The following is a 16499-nucleotide window of genomic DNA, read 5'->3' as shown; positions in this document are numbered from 1 at the left end:
ACATCGCATCCTTGAGTTCGAGGCTAAAATAAATGCTTCTTTCAGTACGATTAATCAAACAAAATGAAAGATTAGCATCTTGATGATTGGGGTGGCCGATCAGATGGAAGGGGTGCAGGCTGGTTCCACCACTGGGTGACACGTGGTCAGGTGAGTAAACTTAACAAAATGTTTACACATGGGTTTCCCTTAAAGTATAGTTCACCCAAAAATTACTACCTACAATAATATGAGAACAAATACTATTGACGGCAATGCTATACCGGTATACACAGTATTTTGTATACACAGTACCAATGCACAAGTTATTAGTCCATAAGCCACAAAACATAAACCATAATTGTATTTTCAGCCTCACAGTGATTGTATTCTGTGGGTTATGAATCAACATCGAAGCACAATTTTAAAATCAGTTTTACCAAAGGTGAATCAAACATCTCCTTAAAAGAGTCCTGGGAAAATACCTGAAAATACCTGCGTGTGGAATAGAAAAGGAAAAAAACCAGCCGGGTGTGTCTGAATGAAACCACCATACTTCCTTGAGGATGTTTTGCACTCATTAGTAAGATTTATGTGGTCATTCACCATAAAAAGTTTATTGTGTGTTTTTATTAGACTATGAAGGATCGGTGTTGAACTAATGCTTATGTTAAGTGGATTGGTTTGAATAGGGTCACCATTACATTTTATTATTTATATAGTTAAGTGAGTGATACCAAAATGAAATTAAATGTTTTAATTCACTGTCTTTGTCTATCTATCTTCCCCAAACTAGGATTCACATGCACTCTCGCTACAAAAGCCCAAAACATAAATGGCTTATCACTTAATCATTTACAGTTTTTTTTTTTTAACTACAAGATGAAAATAGAGCAGACAATTTCAGTTTAAATTTCAGTTTCATTTCTGTGTGAGTGTGTATCTCAGAGTCCCTGCATGTGTGCACTCTTGCATAATGAAGGGGAGGAGTTTTACTAGAGTTGGTTTTTCTCTCATTTTAGTTTCTAGTGTTTCTGTGTCCTACCTCCAATATAAGTCATTCAAATTCAGAAAATGATTTGTAATGTAAACAGCATTCCCAAATTAAATTCTGAATGACATGCAAGTAAGTGTTTCTCTTATTTTAATTATTTATCTTTAAGTGATCAAGTGGAATAGTTTCTCAATGACGCATTTTGTAGACACACATGGTGCAAGGTGTGGTTAGGGTGGAGTGTGTTAAAGGAAAGGAGATCACGCTGTGTCTGTGTGTACGTAATAAACTACATAAGAGAGAGAAGAAACTAGGAAAAACAGGAAGCAAGTCATGAACACAGCAGGGTAAGTATATTCATTAATTAGTAGGGGGAGAGCAGGGGTGAAAGTACCATTTTTTTCAGAAAAACATCATTTTAAAAGATAATGTTGTATACAGAGATATATTTCTGCTGTGGCCAGTTACACAGAAGTGTGGTCTAACAACACCAGGTGGTATTTTGTAGAAATGTAGAAAGACTTCAGTATAATTTCACTTTGAACATTAGTTGCACATTGTTACTTTCGACCCCATCGGTTGGGACGAAAGTAACACAACATTATAAGCTAGATTTTTTTATTTTACTCTTATTTTTCTTAAGTATACCTGATTGTGACCTTGTTAATATGTAATTGCAAACATATTTTGTCCTTTATATTTGCAAAAAAAATGATTAAATTACATTTTCATATTTTCATTTTAAATTTAAGCTTCATCCGATGTCTCAAAACCTGACTGTATTTTTTTTTATTGTCAATTTCAATGTATTTTTATAAAAAAAAAAAATTAAACAGAATGTACAATATAAAAATGTAATTACATTAGCATAATTAAAAAAAAAACTCTAAACATAATGTAACAGTAGGCCTATTTATGTTTCCATCCAGTTGGTTTTATGCATAAATTGAAAATGTGCATTAAAACATCTGGAAACACTGCAAATTCATAGGTGGAGGTGTAAAGGCTAAGATATAAATATAAATGTGACGTAGCAGCTGCCCAGAGAGAGATGTTCCTCTAAACATCTGGATAAAACCAGACCTCTGTCTGTCTTTCTGAACCTCACTCAGACATGTTTTTTTTGGTATAATATGACATAAACATTTGTAAGAAATAATGCAAGATGCAAAAAGTCACAATATAGCATGCACTGGAACAAAATAAATACTTTTTGTGACTGTAGTGGGACAAAAGTAACAACTGTTTCTTTCGTCCCGACAGGAACTCCTGACATTTAAACTCGATTTAATTTTATACTGAAAAAATATGAAAATTCAAACTTTAGGATGTGTTAAAGCACTAAATAACCTGTAGATTGATCATTGCTGTGACACATGAAACAAGAAAAACAACACGACTAAATTGAAAAGATTACCACTTCAGTAATTTACTTTTTGTACTCGAAAACAGTTATACGGACCTAACTTCGGGAAACGATGAGAAAATCACATGATATTTCTCAGCTCCGTCAAGGATTGCATGCTGAATATTGTCATAGCTGGGAATATAAATGTAGAAAGAGGCTCGGAGAAAATCACTTTGTTACTTTCTGGTCTGTGGTTTCTATCCATCTGTCACGCAGATTTCAAAACAACAGTCCAGGAAGCAACTTTTAGTTTTGTTTCAGTAAAAGAGAAACCAGAGAATGTCTAATATGGCGAGAAGTTTCACTCTCACTACACTTCCGGTTTCTGAACTGGTTGCAGTTCCACTCTGATTCCATATGAGGGCGCTCACAGGACGAGTGCAGAATGAATGGAGGTCAATGGTGGTATACCCCTCAAAATCCACTTTTCTCAGGAAATAATTTTTTGTCTAGTAATTTAAATGCTGCATTCGAAAGGAGATGCAAAGAAATTACACACTGCTGGGTGTTAGATTTTTTGAGTCACTTATTTGCTTTAAAAAGTCTTTTAAAATTTCAGAGAATGTCTATGGTGCTTTCCAGAGCCGTTGAAAAATGTATTATTTAATAGCTCTGGAGCTTTGGTACTCTGCATTTTCTTTTCTCTCGAGGCATCGACATCACAGCTGACACAGGTAAATATGTGCTAGAAGAGTTTTTGTTTTGTTGTTTTGAAAGACCCTGCCGAAAATACACACACTATGGTCGTTGGATGTTTGGCGGCGTAGCTGGCCATCAGTTATCCATCAACTGGCTGTCAGGCCTTATTAGCTATCAGCTATTAATGGTCGTAGGCTGTCAGCTATTAGAATAATTTATCATTGCACACCTGCGAGGCATTTTTTTTCATTTTTAAATTTTTGTTGATATTTAGCACTATTGAGCGTGACATTTGTGTTTTTGGTGGCAATACTATACCATAGGTTTCCGGTATTTCTTAACACAAGAATAACACAACAAGTACTCAAATTCAATTTATTTTCTGTGTAAATTTCACAGTAGGTACATACATAACAATAGCCAATAGGCAGATAAAAGTGCCAGCAACCAAAAAAAAAGTTGCTGCGTTGAAAAGAAAAACTTCATTAGCAGAATGCTAGTGTGTTATGGGCAACAACAACTTAACCTGTAAGAAATCGAAAGGAGATAAGTACTCGTTCATTCAACTTTCGACCTTTAACCCATGTTGAACTTGCAAAACCTACAATCAGATCTGAGATTTCTCAACGGCAATCGGGTGAAAGGGACAAATTTAGCCGTCTAGCCCCATAGATTCCCATTCATTTTGCAATCATGGCGATTGCCCCCAGTGGAACTCTGGTGGAACTGCAACCAAAACTCGGTACAATAGGACTTATGAATAGGGAGTGGGAAGGCTCTCCGTAGACGGGCTCTGGAGAAACTTTGAATATTCATTCGATTTCAATCTCATTATAATGTATGGAGTGTATTCAATTCAATTCAATTCAATTAAAGTTTATTTGTATGCCGCATTTTACGATACAAATCATTGCAAAGCAACTTTAATTATTTACAAAATTTAGTAGTAGCTTATAAGTGGTGACTGTCAGTTTATGTGCATATGACAGAAATGTATGGAAAAAATCAATTAAACGTAATCAAAGAGACGGTGAACACTATTAACAGCAATTATTATATGATGCAGTAATATGTAGCAATATTTGTTAGTTATGTTGTTGATTCGGGGTTAGCATCCTCTGGGGTCCTCTGAGGATCAGCATCATCTCTCCTCAGGTGTTCTGGATCCAGACTGTAGCTTGAGTAAATCCTAGCCGTGGCAAAACATAGAAACAAATAGAGACATCATTAGCGTAGCTGCTGTTCCAGCAAAGTAAAATTAAGTAGTTTAGCAAGCTAAAGAATAAGAATGCACATTTGATCAGATGCAACTACACTCACAATTTAAGAGATACATTATTCGAATGCTTGGTGAAAAAGATGCGTTTTTAATCTAGATTTAAACAGAGAGAGTGTGTCTGAACCCCAAACATTATCAGGAAGGCTATTCCAGAGTTTGGGAGCCAAATGTGAGAAAGCTACCTCCTTTGGTGGACTTTGCTATCCTAGGAACTACCAAAAGTCCAGCGTTTTGTGACCTTAGGGTGCGTGATGGGTTGTAGCCTGGTAGAAGGCTAGTTAGATACTCAGGAGCTAAATCATTCAGAGCCCTATAGGTAAGTAATGATAATTTGTAACTGATACGGAACTTAATAGGTAGCCAGTGCAGAGACTGTAAAATTGGGGTAATATGATCATATTTTCTTGACCTGGTAAGGACTCTAGCTGTTGTATTTTGGACTACCTGTAGCTTGTTTATTGACGAAGCAGGACAAACACCTAGAAGTGCATTACAATAGTCCAGTCTAGGTTCAATTTGTAACTATATGTACATTTGTTGTATTATACATTTTAATGTTAAAATCAGTGCTTTTTACAATGACCATTAGTCAATATTCATATTTTCCCTTAAACTGAATTTATTTCATTATAAAGTAATTATTTTAATTTATCGGTAAACTACTATTTATAGACAAGTTCATGTTTCATGTCGCATGTCATGCTCATCTTTGTAACATAATTTGATTCATCATTACATGAACAAAAAGCAAGTTCACATGATCATGTTTAAAAGTGCAAAGGTTGTTTTTTGTTTTTTTTTCAGAGAACCACAGGACATGGATGGAGAGATAGACGTAGACAAAACATCTGACTCCGAATCTGATTCAAAATCAGAATCTGACTCCGAATCTGATTCAAAATCAGAATCTGACTCCGAATCTGATTCAAAATCAGAATCTGACTCCGAATCTGATTCAAAATCAGAATCTGACTCTGAATCTGAGAGCAGCACAGGATCTGGCAGTGAGAGTGAGAACAACAGCCCAAAGGACGGAAAACAAGGGGAAAAAAGGAAACGTAACTGTAAACAGATAAAGCCATCTTCCATCTGTACAAACAAGAAGAGAAAAGCCGAAGGTACCAAAGTGTGTTTGATTTGAAGCTCAGTTTAAATTTGAATGGCAAAAAAGAAAAAAAATGGTTTAATGGAACTGGAATATCTGTATAATAGTGAAAATCAATATTTGTGATGTTTGTTTCAGACTCCACCCTGTATTCCAGAGAAACATTTGGAAACAAATCTGAAGTTCCTGTCACATGTGGAGATAAAGACGGCGTCCTGCATGTGGAGAAATATAATGGCAGTAGGTGCAAACAATTAAGAGATGCAGTAAAGTTTAATATCCATGTGAAGAGTCACTTGTTGAAGAATGCCTTGAAAACATTTCTGGAGCATCCAGGCATGTTCAAAAACGCTTACTGTTGCATTGCTAAAATAATGATTTATCTGTTTTCAGTGGAGAAGTGCATCTTCAGCGAAGGCCAGTGGTTCAAGCCCAACGAATTTGAGAGGTTCGGAGGAAAGGAGAGATGCAAAAAATGGAAGACCAGCATCGTCAGTGATAATATTCCTCTCCAGAAACTCATAGAGGTGCATAAATAATTTAAATAATCCACAATCAAGAGTGATTATATCTAGCATTCAATTAATGCTCAAATTAATAATGTTGGTATTTAACAGAATATGATTTTATGATTCCATTATTTGTACATTTTAATATTTGAATGTTAATTTGAGTAAACGATAACATCTATCAGTGATGATAAACTGAACACATCTTCCATCCATAGGCTGGACTTCTGTCATCCTTTAAACCAAGCCGGGTTAAGAATAAACGGGTTTGACTGTTTTTGTAACCAACTAGCACAAAAATGACATATATTTAGTAAAATAATGATAATTTTATTATGTTCTCGTATATTCACTCAATCTCTGTCTGTTGCACAGATTGATACTCCTGAATCCTCACCTGTTGCTGTAAGACTCAGAAAAAGAAAGGTTAGATCCTCTTATGATGACTTTACATTAACAAAATCATAATAATTCAGACAGAGATTTAGCTCAGATGTTTAGGACACAGGATCTCAGATAAACAGGGTTGTGGGAGCGTTTCCTATTTCCCGTCACTGACACGCATCTCTTAATGTTAACAGTGTCAGAGTACGCTCTTGCCCTCCTGCTCTGGTCAGTATAATAGTGAGCCATAACCAGACAATACGCTCATTAATATCAGCAGTTTTCTATTTCACTATTCCTGCATTTGTTGTAGAATCAAATGGCAGGAACGATAATAACAATGGAGGAGTTGTTGAAGAGAATGATGAAGATATCATTGACATGAGCGTGTTTGAAGGTCCAACCCTACCTGTTACCTGTGGTTCTGGCTCTGGCGTCCTACACAAATACCGCTTTGCCACAGGTCTGTGAGAGGACATTTAAAAAATTGCTACAAATATATTATTATGCATTATGTGTTGGTTAAATATGTTTTACATTTATAATATTTGCACACATTTTATGCACATATAAAAATGCCTTGAAGTCATTGCAGGTACAAAATATCAAACAAAGTGTCATTTCTTCTAAAGAATGTTAGCACACTTATACTTTAAACAAAGTATGCCACCAAAAAAAATCACCAAAACACCAGCTGAGCATCAATGAAGACAAGTGAAGCTCTGGCAGCTTTTACTTGCAAGTGCCACTTTGATATTTAATATCTACTGCAGTGACGTTTATGTGTGACTTGTGTGCTCAAATACATCTTGGTTTAATGCAGAGCTAAAAGAGTTTCTTTAACTCAGGTTATTATGTTACAGAGCTTCAGTGTTGTTATTCCAGGGCACTGTGGGAGATGCATAAGAACAGAAGACTTCTGGCAGACACCGGAGGATTTCATCAGAGACAACAAACCAGAAGGAGCATGGAGAAAAGACATTTTATCCAGTGGGGTACATCTGGGAAAACTTATAAAGGTACAAATAGAAAATGATGTAAAAAAAAAAAGAGATACATTCTACCTTCAGTCAACTCGGCTAACAAATGGCTTTCTTCTGTGTAGGCATAGATTAGTATTACATGGTTAGACATTGTACATGCTATGTGTTCCTCAAAGTGGTACTGTTATTTAGTGATCGACTTTACTGACTTGAAAATTTGAAGTTTAATTCTCGTTTTATTTTACATTTTAAACTCTTTTAAGTAATTTGACACTTCGTTCTCATGTTTTTCAGAAAAATGTTTTGGAAATGCATACGCTAAATTGTGATTGTGAGAACTGTAAAGACTTGGATCAATACCTAGTAAGACATCATCTCTTACAATCACAGCCACATCAGCAGACCAACATGACCACTAAACGTCCTCTGTGAACTCTTGTCCCAACAGAATGATGACGTGTGTTTCATCTGTGACTCTGAGGGAGATCTCGTGTGTTGTGACGATTGTCCACGAGCTTTTCATTCACACTGTCACCTACCAGCTGTACCTGAAGACTCACCTGGGTGAGAGAGAGAGAGAGAGAGAGAGAAATCATGCTGGATTAGACAGACTAGACGTATGACTTTGAGTAATACTGTGTGTTTTGTGTGTATAGGAGCCAGTGGAGCTGCACGTTTTGTGTGATGAAAAAGATGAAAAGTTCCGGTCAAAAGACCCAACAGGATGTTTTGAGCTGTCCAGTCCTGTACCAAAGACAAGAGTCATAACCTTTTTGTTTTTTTGCCATCCTATTTTTATATTGTTGTTGTTGTTGTAACTTTTTAAGAACTGAATCTAACTGATTTTTTTTTGTTCCTTACATACTGAATATGCTACTGCTTTTTTTATTAGTTGCTTTTTTTAAATAAACCGATTCTTTTATCTAAACAATGTGTGCAGTAATTTTTTTGTTTGTTTGTTTTTTACATTTAGACATTCATTATTATTAAACCAATATGATTAGTGTATGTTTTGTTTATATATATATATATATATATATATATATATATATATATATATATATATATAGTTACATTACATTTACATTTATTCATTTAGCAGACGCTTTTATCCAAAGCAACTTACAGATGAAGACAGTGGAAGCAATCAAAAACAACAAATATATATATATATATATATATCATAGTATAAGAAGAATGACTTCATATACATGATTTCCACATGACTAGATCACCGTTTCGTCATATGCTGATCAGGTGAAAGCAGATCTGGTGAAAGGTGTGGTTAGTTGAAGTGTAAAAGGAAAGGAGTCAGACAGTATGCGTACATACATAGCTGACTGTGTGTTAGACAGTGTGTGTACATACAGTAACTGACTGTTAGAGAGAAAGCGAACCAGAAAAACAGGCAGAAAGTCATGGACACTGCAAGGTCAGTACATTTATGCAGTTATTTGTAATTCCATTTTTTTCTGATCTGTTGTTTTCTTTCTTTTGTCGCTTTTTATTATTCAAATTTCTAAATAGCAATATCCAGGAAGTAACTTTCAGTTTTGTTTCTGCATAACAGTGAGTAGCATGCTTTTAACTGGGTAATTACTGTACGGTAAAAATAAATAACAATTTTTTATTTTTCTATAAAACATTTTACATAAAATTATGTAAAAATGAATTTATTATAAAAGAATACTTGTAATTTATCAGATCATTGCATTATATGTAATTCATATAATAATGTCATTCAAAAATGTAAAAGAAGTAATTTGACTGTCAAATTATCCAGTGAATTCAACAGCTGACACGAGCAGACGAGTATATGTTTGGTCAAAGCCATTTCAGACACAAAACTAAACATTTTTAACAAAAAACAATAATAGCAATAGTTTCCTTTATTGCATCCTTTTTTGCTTAAACACGTGAGGATATTTGTCTCACTCCAACTGCACAATATTTCTATTTGCTGCAACACACTTTAAGGACTGGAAGTCACCCATATAGTGTCTGTTAAACTATTAAAAAAATAATATTTATGTAGAATGCGACAGGGTTTTGATTGCATCACAGTGAGTCACTGAAGGCTGGCTGCTTGCTGTATCCAATAAATATAATTAAACTGCTGAATTCATAGATAAACATATCAAATTCAGTAATTCTAAATCTGTTCTTTTTTTTAGCAGAAGAAACGACTTTAAAATCGACAACCCAAAGGACTTTGGATTTTTCACAGATGAAGAGTTGTTTGATTTTTTCTGTCAAAACAAGGTAAAGATGTCAACAATAGAAAAGCCACTGATGCTCCTCCGACATCTGAAGGACAATAGACTCATTACAGATGAGCTTTATGTAAGCATGATCTTAACATTCTGACAAATAATGTCAATATAGAAGCAAAAAGATTTACAATTTTTGCCTTTTTTTGTATAATTGAAGCAAAAGCTTGAGAACACTGGTGAAGATAATGATGTGTACAGTGCATTGGAGTACATTGAAAAAAGTGGAAAGAAGAATGTTAGAAAGTTCTGGGAATGTGTGGCCCAGGAGCACATATTACAGCGTTACTCTCAACTCTCTGAAATCACCGCAGCTCTGAAGAACTGTAAGAAATCATGTCACCATCTGAAAGGGGTTTTGTTTTAATAGTACACTGAGGTCTTTGGCACTGCTGATTTATTTTCTAATTCTAGTTTTTTTAATTCCTCAGCTCTTGAGGGTCAGCCAACGAAACTAATAAGAGAAAGAGTCGAGGATCTAGGCACAGGACAAGAAAGAGAGGTTAAAAAGAGAAAGACAGAGAGCAACTCTGTGAGTGACCAAGCTGGACCATCATCATCAAGCATCAGCAGCCAGAGGATGACAGATGTACGCATTAAGAGAGGTAAGTCAGATAATGGATTGACCAGCCTGTCCTTTTGTCTGTCTGTCTAAATAGTTACATTAAGTTCTGAAACCATTCTGTTTTGTATTTCGAAAGATTCTCCAGATCTTCCGAGCTCTCCAGACTCCAGAACAGAATTGCCGTTTTCCCATCCGTCCGTGCACTGTAAAGCAGGTTTCTATTCATTTTTGGACAAACTCCTTTTGGTGTGAAAAAACATTTGCTTGATCCTTTATGTGCATTCCGACCATTATATTTAGAAAAAAAATGAAACATGTTAAACAACTTTTAAATGTGTTTTACTCTCTTCTCCCTAAGAGGATCTCTGGAACATGGATAAACACAAGAGATTTCTTCCTGTCACATGTGGGGATGAACAGGCCTTTTTGGACAGAGATGCATTGTATGAGAGTAAGTAACCCTCAATGTTTAAATATCTCAAAGCAGCATAACTTCTGTCTCAAGGCACTTTAAGATTATAGCAATTAAGAGTCCTGCATTTATGCTCTTTAGTTTAATATTGACATAGGTGTTTCAAAATAGCCTCTTTTTTTTTTTTTGCTATCTTTTTATGTCATGAGAGTCCAAACAGTTGATAAAAACTTCACAATAACGCACAAGTAATCCACACCACTTCAGTCCATCAGTGTTATTATATTAAGTGAAAAGCTCAAATCATCATTTAAGATGCTTTCATTCTGACGGCACCCATTCACTGCAGAGGATCCATTGTTGAGCAAGTGATGTAATGCTACACCTTTATTCTCAGGAAAGAGGGACTGCATTAAACGTGGCAAAGTAATGATCTCACCTTATATATTTGAGGAAATTGGTGGAAAAGGATCATACAAGTCCTGGAAAACAAGTATATTATGCCAAGGCATAACCCTCAACACTCTGATTGAGGTGAGAACAGGAAGAGTTGATGCTAATGTGTCTTACTTGAATGCATTTTGCCCAAAAATAAAACAATACCTTGTCAGTTCTGTGACTTAATGGTAGTCTTTTAGTCTTTAAAAAAATCATAATTCATCATATTTTCATTGTGCTTTTCTAAATTGGTTTCTTTTTCTTTTCAGATGAATATTTTGAAGGTACCCAAAGATAATGGAAAAATTACCCTTCGTAAATGATGTGCCATGCATCACATTATTTTGTTTTCAATCAATGAATATACTGAGATTATGAATTCACAAATTTTGTTCCACTTTTAATAAAGTAAGTCAATGAATGGAGTGTTAGTGTGAAATAAAGCTTCCCTGTTTAATTAATATTTGGCTTTTACCTGAAGAGGGCAACACAGTTTTATAAAAAAAACTGATATATATGAAACCTATATGCAGTGTATATGCACATATAGGCAAAATTGAGGTGCATATATGTGCATATACAGGAAATATAGGTCTCCTGTATTGCTTCTTCATATCCACATATAAGCCCTATACATACGTTCGTTTTCGGAACGGTAATAATATTAGAGGAACGCAGAACAGAAACGTTAAAATATCGATTCTGCTCGGAGTGAACCGATTGAAAAAAAAATTCAATCGGTTCACTCCGAGCAGAATCGATATTTTAACGTTTCTGTTCTGCGTTCCTCTGATATTATTACCGTTACGAAACCGGTTCGGGAGGAAGAAATACCGGTTAATAACGTTATTTTTTAAAAACAATATTATTTGCCTGTAATTTGCCTAATAATAATAATAATTTAATAATAATAATAAAGTATAGCGTTTTCCTTAATCAAAAAAAGGAAAAAATACAGATCTAACGCTTACAGTTTACAGTCTGAAATAAAGGGGGGAGGGGGGGGGGTGTATGGGGGTGTATTGTATATGTACAGCCATTATAATAACCTTAATAAAAACTTTTAACTGGAAAATCTACTGGATTTTGAAATGATTTGGACAAATGGAGAAGTACTCTGTAAAGTTGAAAATTATAATTTACTATTTGGTGATATTCTAAAATGAGATAATAAGTGAAAGAATTAAAATGTATAATAAAGATTTTAAAAACCAAAATCTCTCTCTCTCTATATATATAGACATCTCTGATCCATATTCAGATGTTGACAAGGTCTACTTTGATTTAAAAAAATGTATAATTAGTTTTTAATCATGATTGACAACATTTGTCAAGCATAACTTCCACCATATCACATGAAAAACTTTTTTTTTCTTGTTTTGTACAATTTATAGATGGTAATGGTAATACTGGAAAATGCTCAAGTTGTTAAACACTAATGAATGCATTAGACATCATGAGCTCATGAACATTTTTTACCACATCTGAAATGAAAAAGTGGCAAGATTCTAAGGAATGTTGTGTATACATGCTTGCCTGTGTGTGATACAGAAAAACAGTAAAAGAGGTTTTTAGAGGCAAAGAATTATATCCTTTTGTGAATGTTTTCTAAAATTGTCATAGCTTTGTTTTCACTCCGATGCAAAAACAACGTGGCAGGAAGCAGCTTTCAGTTTCGTTTCTGTGTGGGAGTGTGGGAGGGGAGATATTCCACCACAGACTGCTCAACATGGCGGAACCCGTCCACATGCTGTTCAACTACAGATGATCCACAACCTCCTTCAAGAAGTTACTCTTTCAGAGCAGTCCAGAATCTGATCGGTTGAGTCAAAACAGCACTAGAGATAAACAATGTCAAGGGATTAATAAAAGGAGGATGAAGAAACAAAGTTGTACAAAGAGACAACAGACGGGTTCGTCCTCCCATTCTAAACCTAAGAAGAACCAAGCTAAGAGACAAAACTGCCCCAGTGAGTCTTTTTTTCTTTTATAAATATAATGTCAAAACAGCAATACATTTTTGAAATTACAATAAATGCACGTTACTCTTCCTAATATGTTACTGAGAAGTTTATCTCTTCTTCACCGACCTGATATTGATTTGACTTATTTCAAAATCATCCACAGGACAAAAAAAAAAGCCTCAAAATAAATCCCAACTTCCTGTTACATGTGGCTTTAAAGAGGGGGTCCTGTATTTGAAGAAATATTGTGACAGTAGGTGCAGAAGAAACATTTCTACATGTTAAAGAATTGAGTAATGCTTATGGAGAGCTGCATGTTTGTGAATGTCTGGAGATTGTAATTCTGGAGCATCCAGAACATCTAGGTGCTCAAAAACAATAGTGGATGAATAAATGTTTTTTCTGTCTTTAGAGCAGAAGTGCATTTCCAGTGAGAGCCAGTGGTTCACACCCCCTGAGTTTGAGAGGTTTGGGATGAAGGAGAAGCACAAAAAGTGGAAGACCAGCATCCTTTGCAAAGGGATTCCACTCCAGAAACTCATAGAGGTGATTGAGACCGGTTTCAGTAACAGTTTTAACTAATGTACACTCAAGTGCAATTATAATTTCATTTAGTTTTTTAGTTGTTATTATTATTATTATTTTGTTAATATGGCCTTGCTGATTGAAAACAGTTACCTGAAATAAAAATGGACACTATGCAGATAATATAAATATATTTATTTTTCTAACACTGTTCCTTTTCTGTTCATAGGATTGATTTCTCTTCAATATAAGCTTAAGGTTCAGGATGCAAAGGTTTGGCAGCTCTTCGATCATTGTAGATACGATTTGAAGAGGAGATACCCTTTCAGATACCCTTGAGTAAATGGAGACTAGTTTTATTCCTTTAAATAAGATCATTACAACAGTTATTCAAAATAAGAAAGACTTTATGTTCTGCTTAGTGAATATTTGTGTATTAGTTGTAGAATCACCTGATAAGATCGAAGACAAGCAAGATGAAGATGAAGATGAAGATGACGCTGTTGACATGAACATGTTTGAAGGTCCAGTCCTTCCTGTTTCCTGTGGATCTGATTCTGGCGTTCTACACAAATATCGATTTTCCAAAGGTGTGGGAATGCTTTTATAACAGAGTGCCATATAGTTTTAGATTATATATTTTTCTCTTACATAATGACGATGAATGTAAATGCACTGCTTGACTGCATCGGTACAAGACTCTTGCACTCAGTGTTGTCTTTATCTCAGGGTATTGTGGGAGATGCATAAGAACAGAGAGCCACTGGCTGACGCCTGAGGATTTCACCAAACTGAGCAAAACAGATGGAACATGGAAGAAAGACATTGTGTCCCATGGAATACCTCTTGGGAAGCTTATAACGGTAAAAGAAAATGCTAAATTGTAAACAATTTACAATGGATGAAAAACTGCTGTCTGTTGGCCTGGCAGGGTCTGATCAAATGTTTTGCAGTACACAATCCTGATGGGTTTTCACATACTTTCAGAAAAGCATTTTGCAACCGCATACAGCCAACTGTGACTGTGAGATCTGCGAAGAACCGTATCAGAACCAAGTAGGACATTGCCACTCACATTTACAGTCATGCCAAAGCATGAACAAAACCACCGTAACTCATCACAACTACTGACGTCTGAAATTATTTCTACACTGTGCTTCATAACAGTTAAGTTTTATTTCTGCATGAACTCTTGTCCCAGCTAAATGATGACGTGTGTTTCATCTGTGACTCTGAGGGAGATCTTGTGTGTTGTGATGAGTGTCCACGAGCTTTTCATTCACACTGTCACCTACCAGCGGTACCTGAAGACTCACCTGGGTGAGAGAGAGAGAGAGAGAGAGAAATCATGCTGGATTAGACAGACTAGACGTATGACTTTGTGTAATACTGTGTTTTTGTGTGCACAGGAGCCAGTGGAGCTGCACGTTTTGTGTGATGATGAAGAGGGAAAGTTCGGGTCAAAAGACCCAACAGGATGTTTTGAGCAGTCCAATCTCTCAGTACACACTGGTAAAGTTTCTGCAAAACTTTGTGAAGTCCGAACAATGAAAGACAATGGGGTCCAAAATGACATTTCTTTTATTGTACAGACAATAGCACTGCCAGTACCTGCTGTTACACCTGCTACACGAGAGCATGAGCGACCCCTGTGCCAAAGTAAACCTTCATCTGGCTCTTGGTCAATATTTACAGCTCTTATGTGTGGTGTTTATGTACAGTATGTGACGGATACACTGCTGGTGTCTAGGGTCCAGGATTCAGTGAGAACATCTGTGGTCCCATGATGCTGGGCAGAGTGAAGCTGAACTTGCAGAATAATGATTATCAAACAGTGCGAGAGTTTGTCTCTGATATTGAATACGTTTTCCACCACTGCACCGCCAAAAGGGTGAGTTTCACTTGGGATTGCAAATGTTAGTAATGACGGGAGGAATTGTCTAAACAATTCCATATACATGGTCTTTTTTATTGACTGAATTCTACATTTGTCTCTTTCTTCTCTGTAGGATAATGACTTCAGTAGAATGACCTCTAGGCTCACAGAACTGCTTGAAATCATCTTTAAGCTGCTGTAACATCAGACCACTAGTAAACGTGTAACTGTGAATAATATCCAGTCTTTTTCAATCAATATCCCACATACAGTAATGTGTACATTTGTACTTTTAAAAAGGATTAATGGCAAACATGAGAAGTGCAGCCTTCTGTATTTCAATACAGTAACTGTGATGCAAACTGTTGTCAGTTTACAGCAGGTAATACTAACAGACTGCAGCGTTATATTGACAATATGACTAAGCATTTTCCTGTTGTTTGTGAACAATGACTCAAGGACATCAGGCAAGCCAGAGGTTTTTCCCCCCGCTGCCTGGCCAAGGCCAGGATATCCTGTCATTTAGAAGAGGTTCTTTGGCCTGCTCCAGACCAAAAACAGGATACTGGGGGGCAGAATAATTATTTTTGATGTTGTTTGCTGTATTGAATTGTACTGTACTCTACAGTACGTTAAATTAAGAAATACAACAGCTGGGGAGTACCACACTTATTACCGTTTTTTGTAGTATTGTTTTAAATTGATCTCATCAGTGTGTAAAACTGTGTTGAAGTGTGTGTGTTTGTGACTGTTTGTGTGTCATATCTGAGAGCAAAGTTTGGTTTTTCAGCAAGATTGAGTTGTTTTGACTGGAGACCTTCATTATGATCTAAATATAGGACGTCTGGGGAATTGAGTTAAAAATTATGGATTTGTGTTTTACCGTTTTGAGAATATGAGGCATAGTTTCAAGAAATCCAAAAGAGAATACTACAGAGCAGGTATTCCAAAACATCATATAGTTCTAATAGAAACAGTCAAACTTGTGTGTTAATGTGGATGAGAAAGTAAGTTTGTGTGTGTGTGTGTGTGTGTGTGTGTGTATTGAATGAGCGTGTGTGTGTATTGACTACACTGCAGAGGTCTCTTCAGCTACTGATGCCTTTAAGCACAACAAGTCTCTCAGAGAATTGTGTACATTCTATGAACTTAACATATGCTAAAAGTAG

The 16499-nt window shown here is 35.7% G+C and overlaps 3 protein-coding genes across 12 annotated transcripts; all 3 read left to right on the top strand.

The window, feature by feature from the left end:
- Positions 1–1079: 1079 nt before the first annotated feature.
- LOC127946101 (nuclear body protein SP140-like protein) lies at positions 1080–16002 on the top strand. Of its 6 annotated transcripts, XM_052542423.1 has the most exons (16): positions 1182–1320; positions 5104–5184; positions 5275–5417; positions 5543–5644; positions 5798–5931; positions 6132–6179; positions 6289–6339; positions 6495–6525; positions 6611–6760; positions 7183–7316; positions 7575–7643; positions 7729–7844; positions 14864–14966; positions 15054–15113; positions 15205–15345; positions 15464–16002. In XM_052542423.1, the coding sequence occupies exons 1-16, from the start codon at positions 1307–1309 to the stop codon at positions 15530–15532; spliced, it is 1446 nt and encodes a 481-aa protein (XP_052398383.1). In that variant the 5' UTR covers positions 1182–1306; the 3' UTR covers positions 15533–16002. The 6 variants fall into 6 exon arrangements, 5 of the variants coding, with proteins under 5 accessions (XP_052398378.1, XP_052398383.1, XP_052398374.1 ...); XM_052542418.1 differs by lacking the exon at positions 1182–1320 and adding an exon at positions 1080–1105 and having other exon boundaries at positions 5104–5417; XM_052542414.1 differs by lacking the exon at positions 7729–7844 and adding an exon at positions 14659–14774 and having other exon boundaries at positions 5104–5417.
- On the top strand, positions 8563–12182 carry si:dkey-68o6.8 (nuclear autoantigen Sp-100). 5 transcript variants are annotated; one of them, XM_052542472.1, is made up of 8 exons: positions 8564–8712; positions 9455–9542; positions 9711–9876; positions 9982–10155; positions 10252–10329; positions 10474–10566; positions 10925–11061; positions 11235–12182. In XM_052542472.1, the coding sequence occupies exons 1-8, from the start codon at positions 8699–8701 to the stop codon at positions 11286–11288; spliced, it is 804 nt and encodes a 267-aa protein (XP_052398432.1). In that variant the 5' UTR covers positions 8564–8698; the 3' UTR covers positions 11289–12182. The 5 variants fall into 5 exon arrangements, with proteins under 5 accessions (XP_052398426.1, XP_052398432.1, XP_052398408.1 ...); XM_052542448.1 differs by having other exon boundaries at positions 9455–9623; XM_052542479.1 differs by having other exon boundaries at positions 8574–8712; positions 9458–9542.
- Positions 12660–13776, top strand: LOC127946152 (nuclear autoantigen Sp-100-like). Its single transcript, XM_052542492.1, has 3 exons — positions 12660–12935; positions 13342–13475; positions 13684–13776. Exons 1-3 carry the CDS (start codon positions 12842–12844, stop codon positions 13687–13689), a joined length of 234 nt encoding a protein of 77 aa, XP_052398452.1. The 5' UTR covers positions 12660–12841; the 3' UTR covers positions 13690–13776.
- Positions 16003–16499: the final 497 nt, after the last annotated feature.

The sequence above is a fragment of the Carassius gibelio genome, chromosome A3 (genome assembly GCF_023724105.1).
Source record: "Carassius gibelio isolate Cgi1373 ecotype wild population from Czech Republic chromosome A3, carGib1.2-hapl.c, whole genome shotgun sequence".
Lineage (NCBI taxonomy): Eukaryota > Metazoa > Chordata > Actinopteri > Cypriniformes > Cyprinidae > Carassius > Carassius gibelio.
This window is presented reverse-complemented; position numbering and strand designations above follow the sequence as displayed.

What these genes read in the sequence shown, in the direction of transcription:
- LOC127946101 (XM_052542414.1), top strand. An exon ending in CAAATACCGCTTTGCCACAG is followed by an intron (nt 6,761 to 7,182) that starts GTCTGTGAGAGG and finishes TTGTTATTCCAG; the next exon opens with GGCACTGTGGGAGATGCATA. An exon ending in GTACCTGAAGACTCACCTGG is followed by an intron (nt 14,775 to 14,863) that starts GTGAGAGAGAGA and finishes TTGTGTGCACAG; the next exon opens with GAGCCAGTGGAGCTGCACGT.
- si:dkey-68o6.8 (XM_052542448.1), top strand. An exon ending in CACCGCAGCTCTGAAGAACT is followed by an intron (nt 9,877 to 9,981) that starts GTAAGAAATCAT and finishes TTAATTCCTCAG; the next exon opens with CTCTTGAGGGTCAGCCAACG. An exon ending in AGATGTACGCATTAAGAGAG is followed by an intron (nt 10,156 to 10,251) that starts GTAAGTCAGATA and finishes GTATTTCGAAAG; the next exon opens with ATTCTCCAGATCTTCCGAGC.
- LOC127946152 (XM_052542492.1), top strand. Translation starts at nt 12,842, where the DNA reads ATGAAGAAACAAAGTTGTACAAAGAGACAACAGACGGGTTCGTCCTCC. An exon ending in TAAGAGACAAAACTGCCCCA is followed by an intron (nt 12,936 to 13,341) that starts GTGAGTCTTTTT and finishes TTCTGTCTTTAG; the next exon opens with AGCAGAAGTGCATTTCCAGT.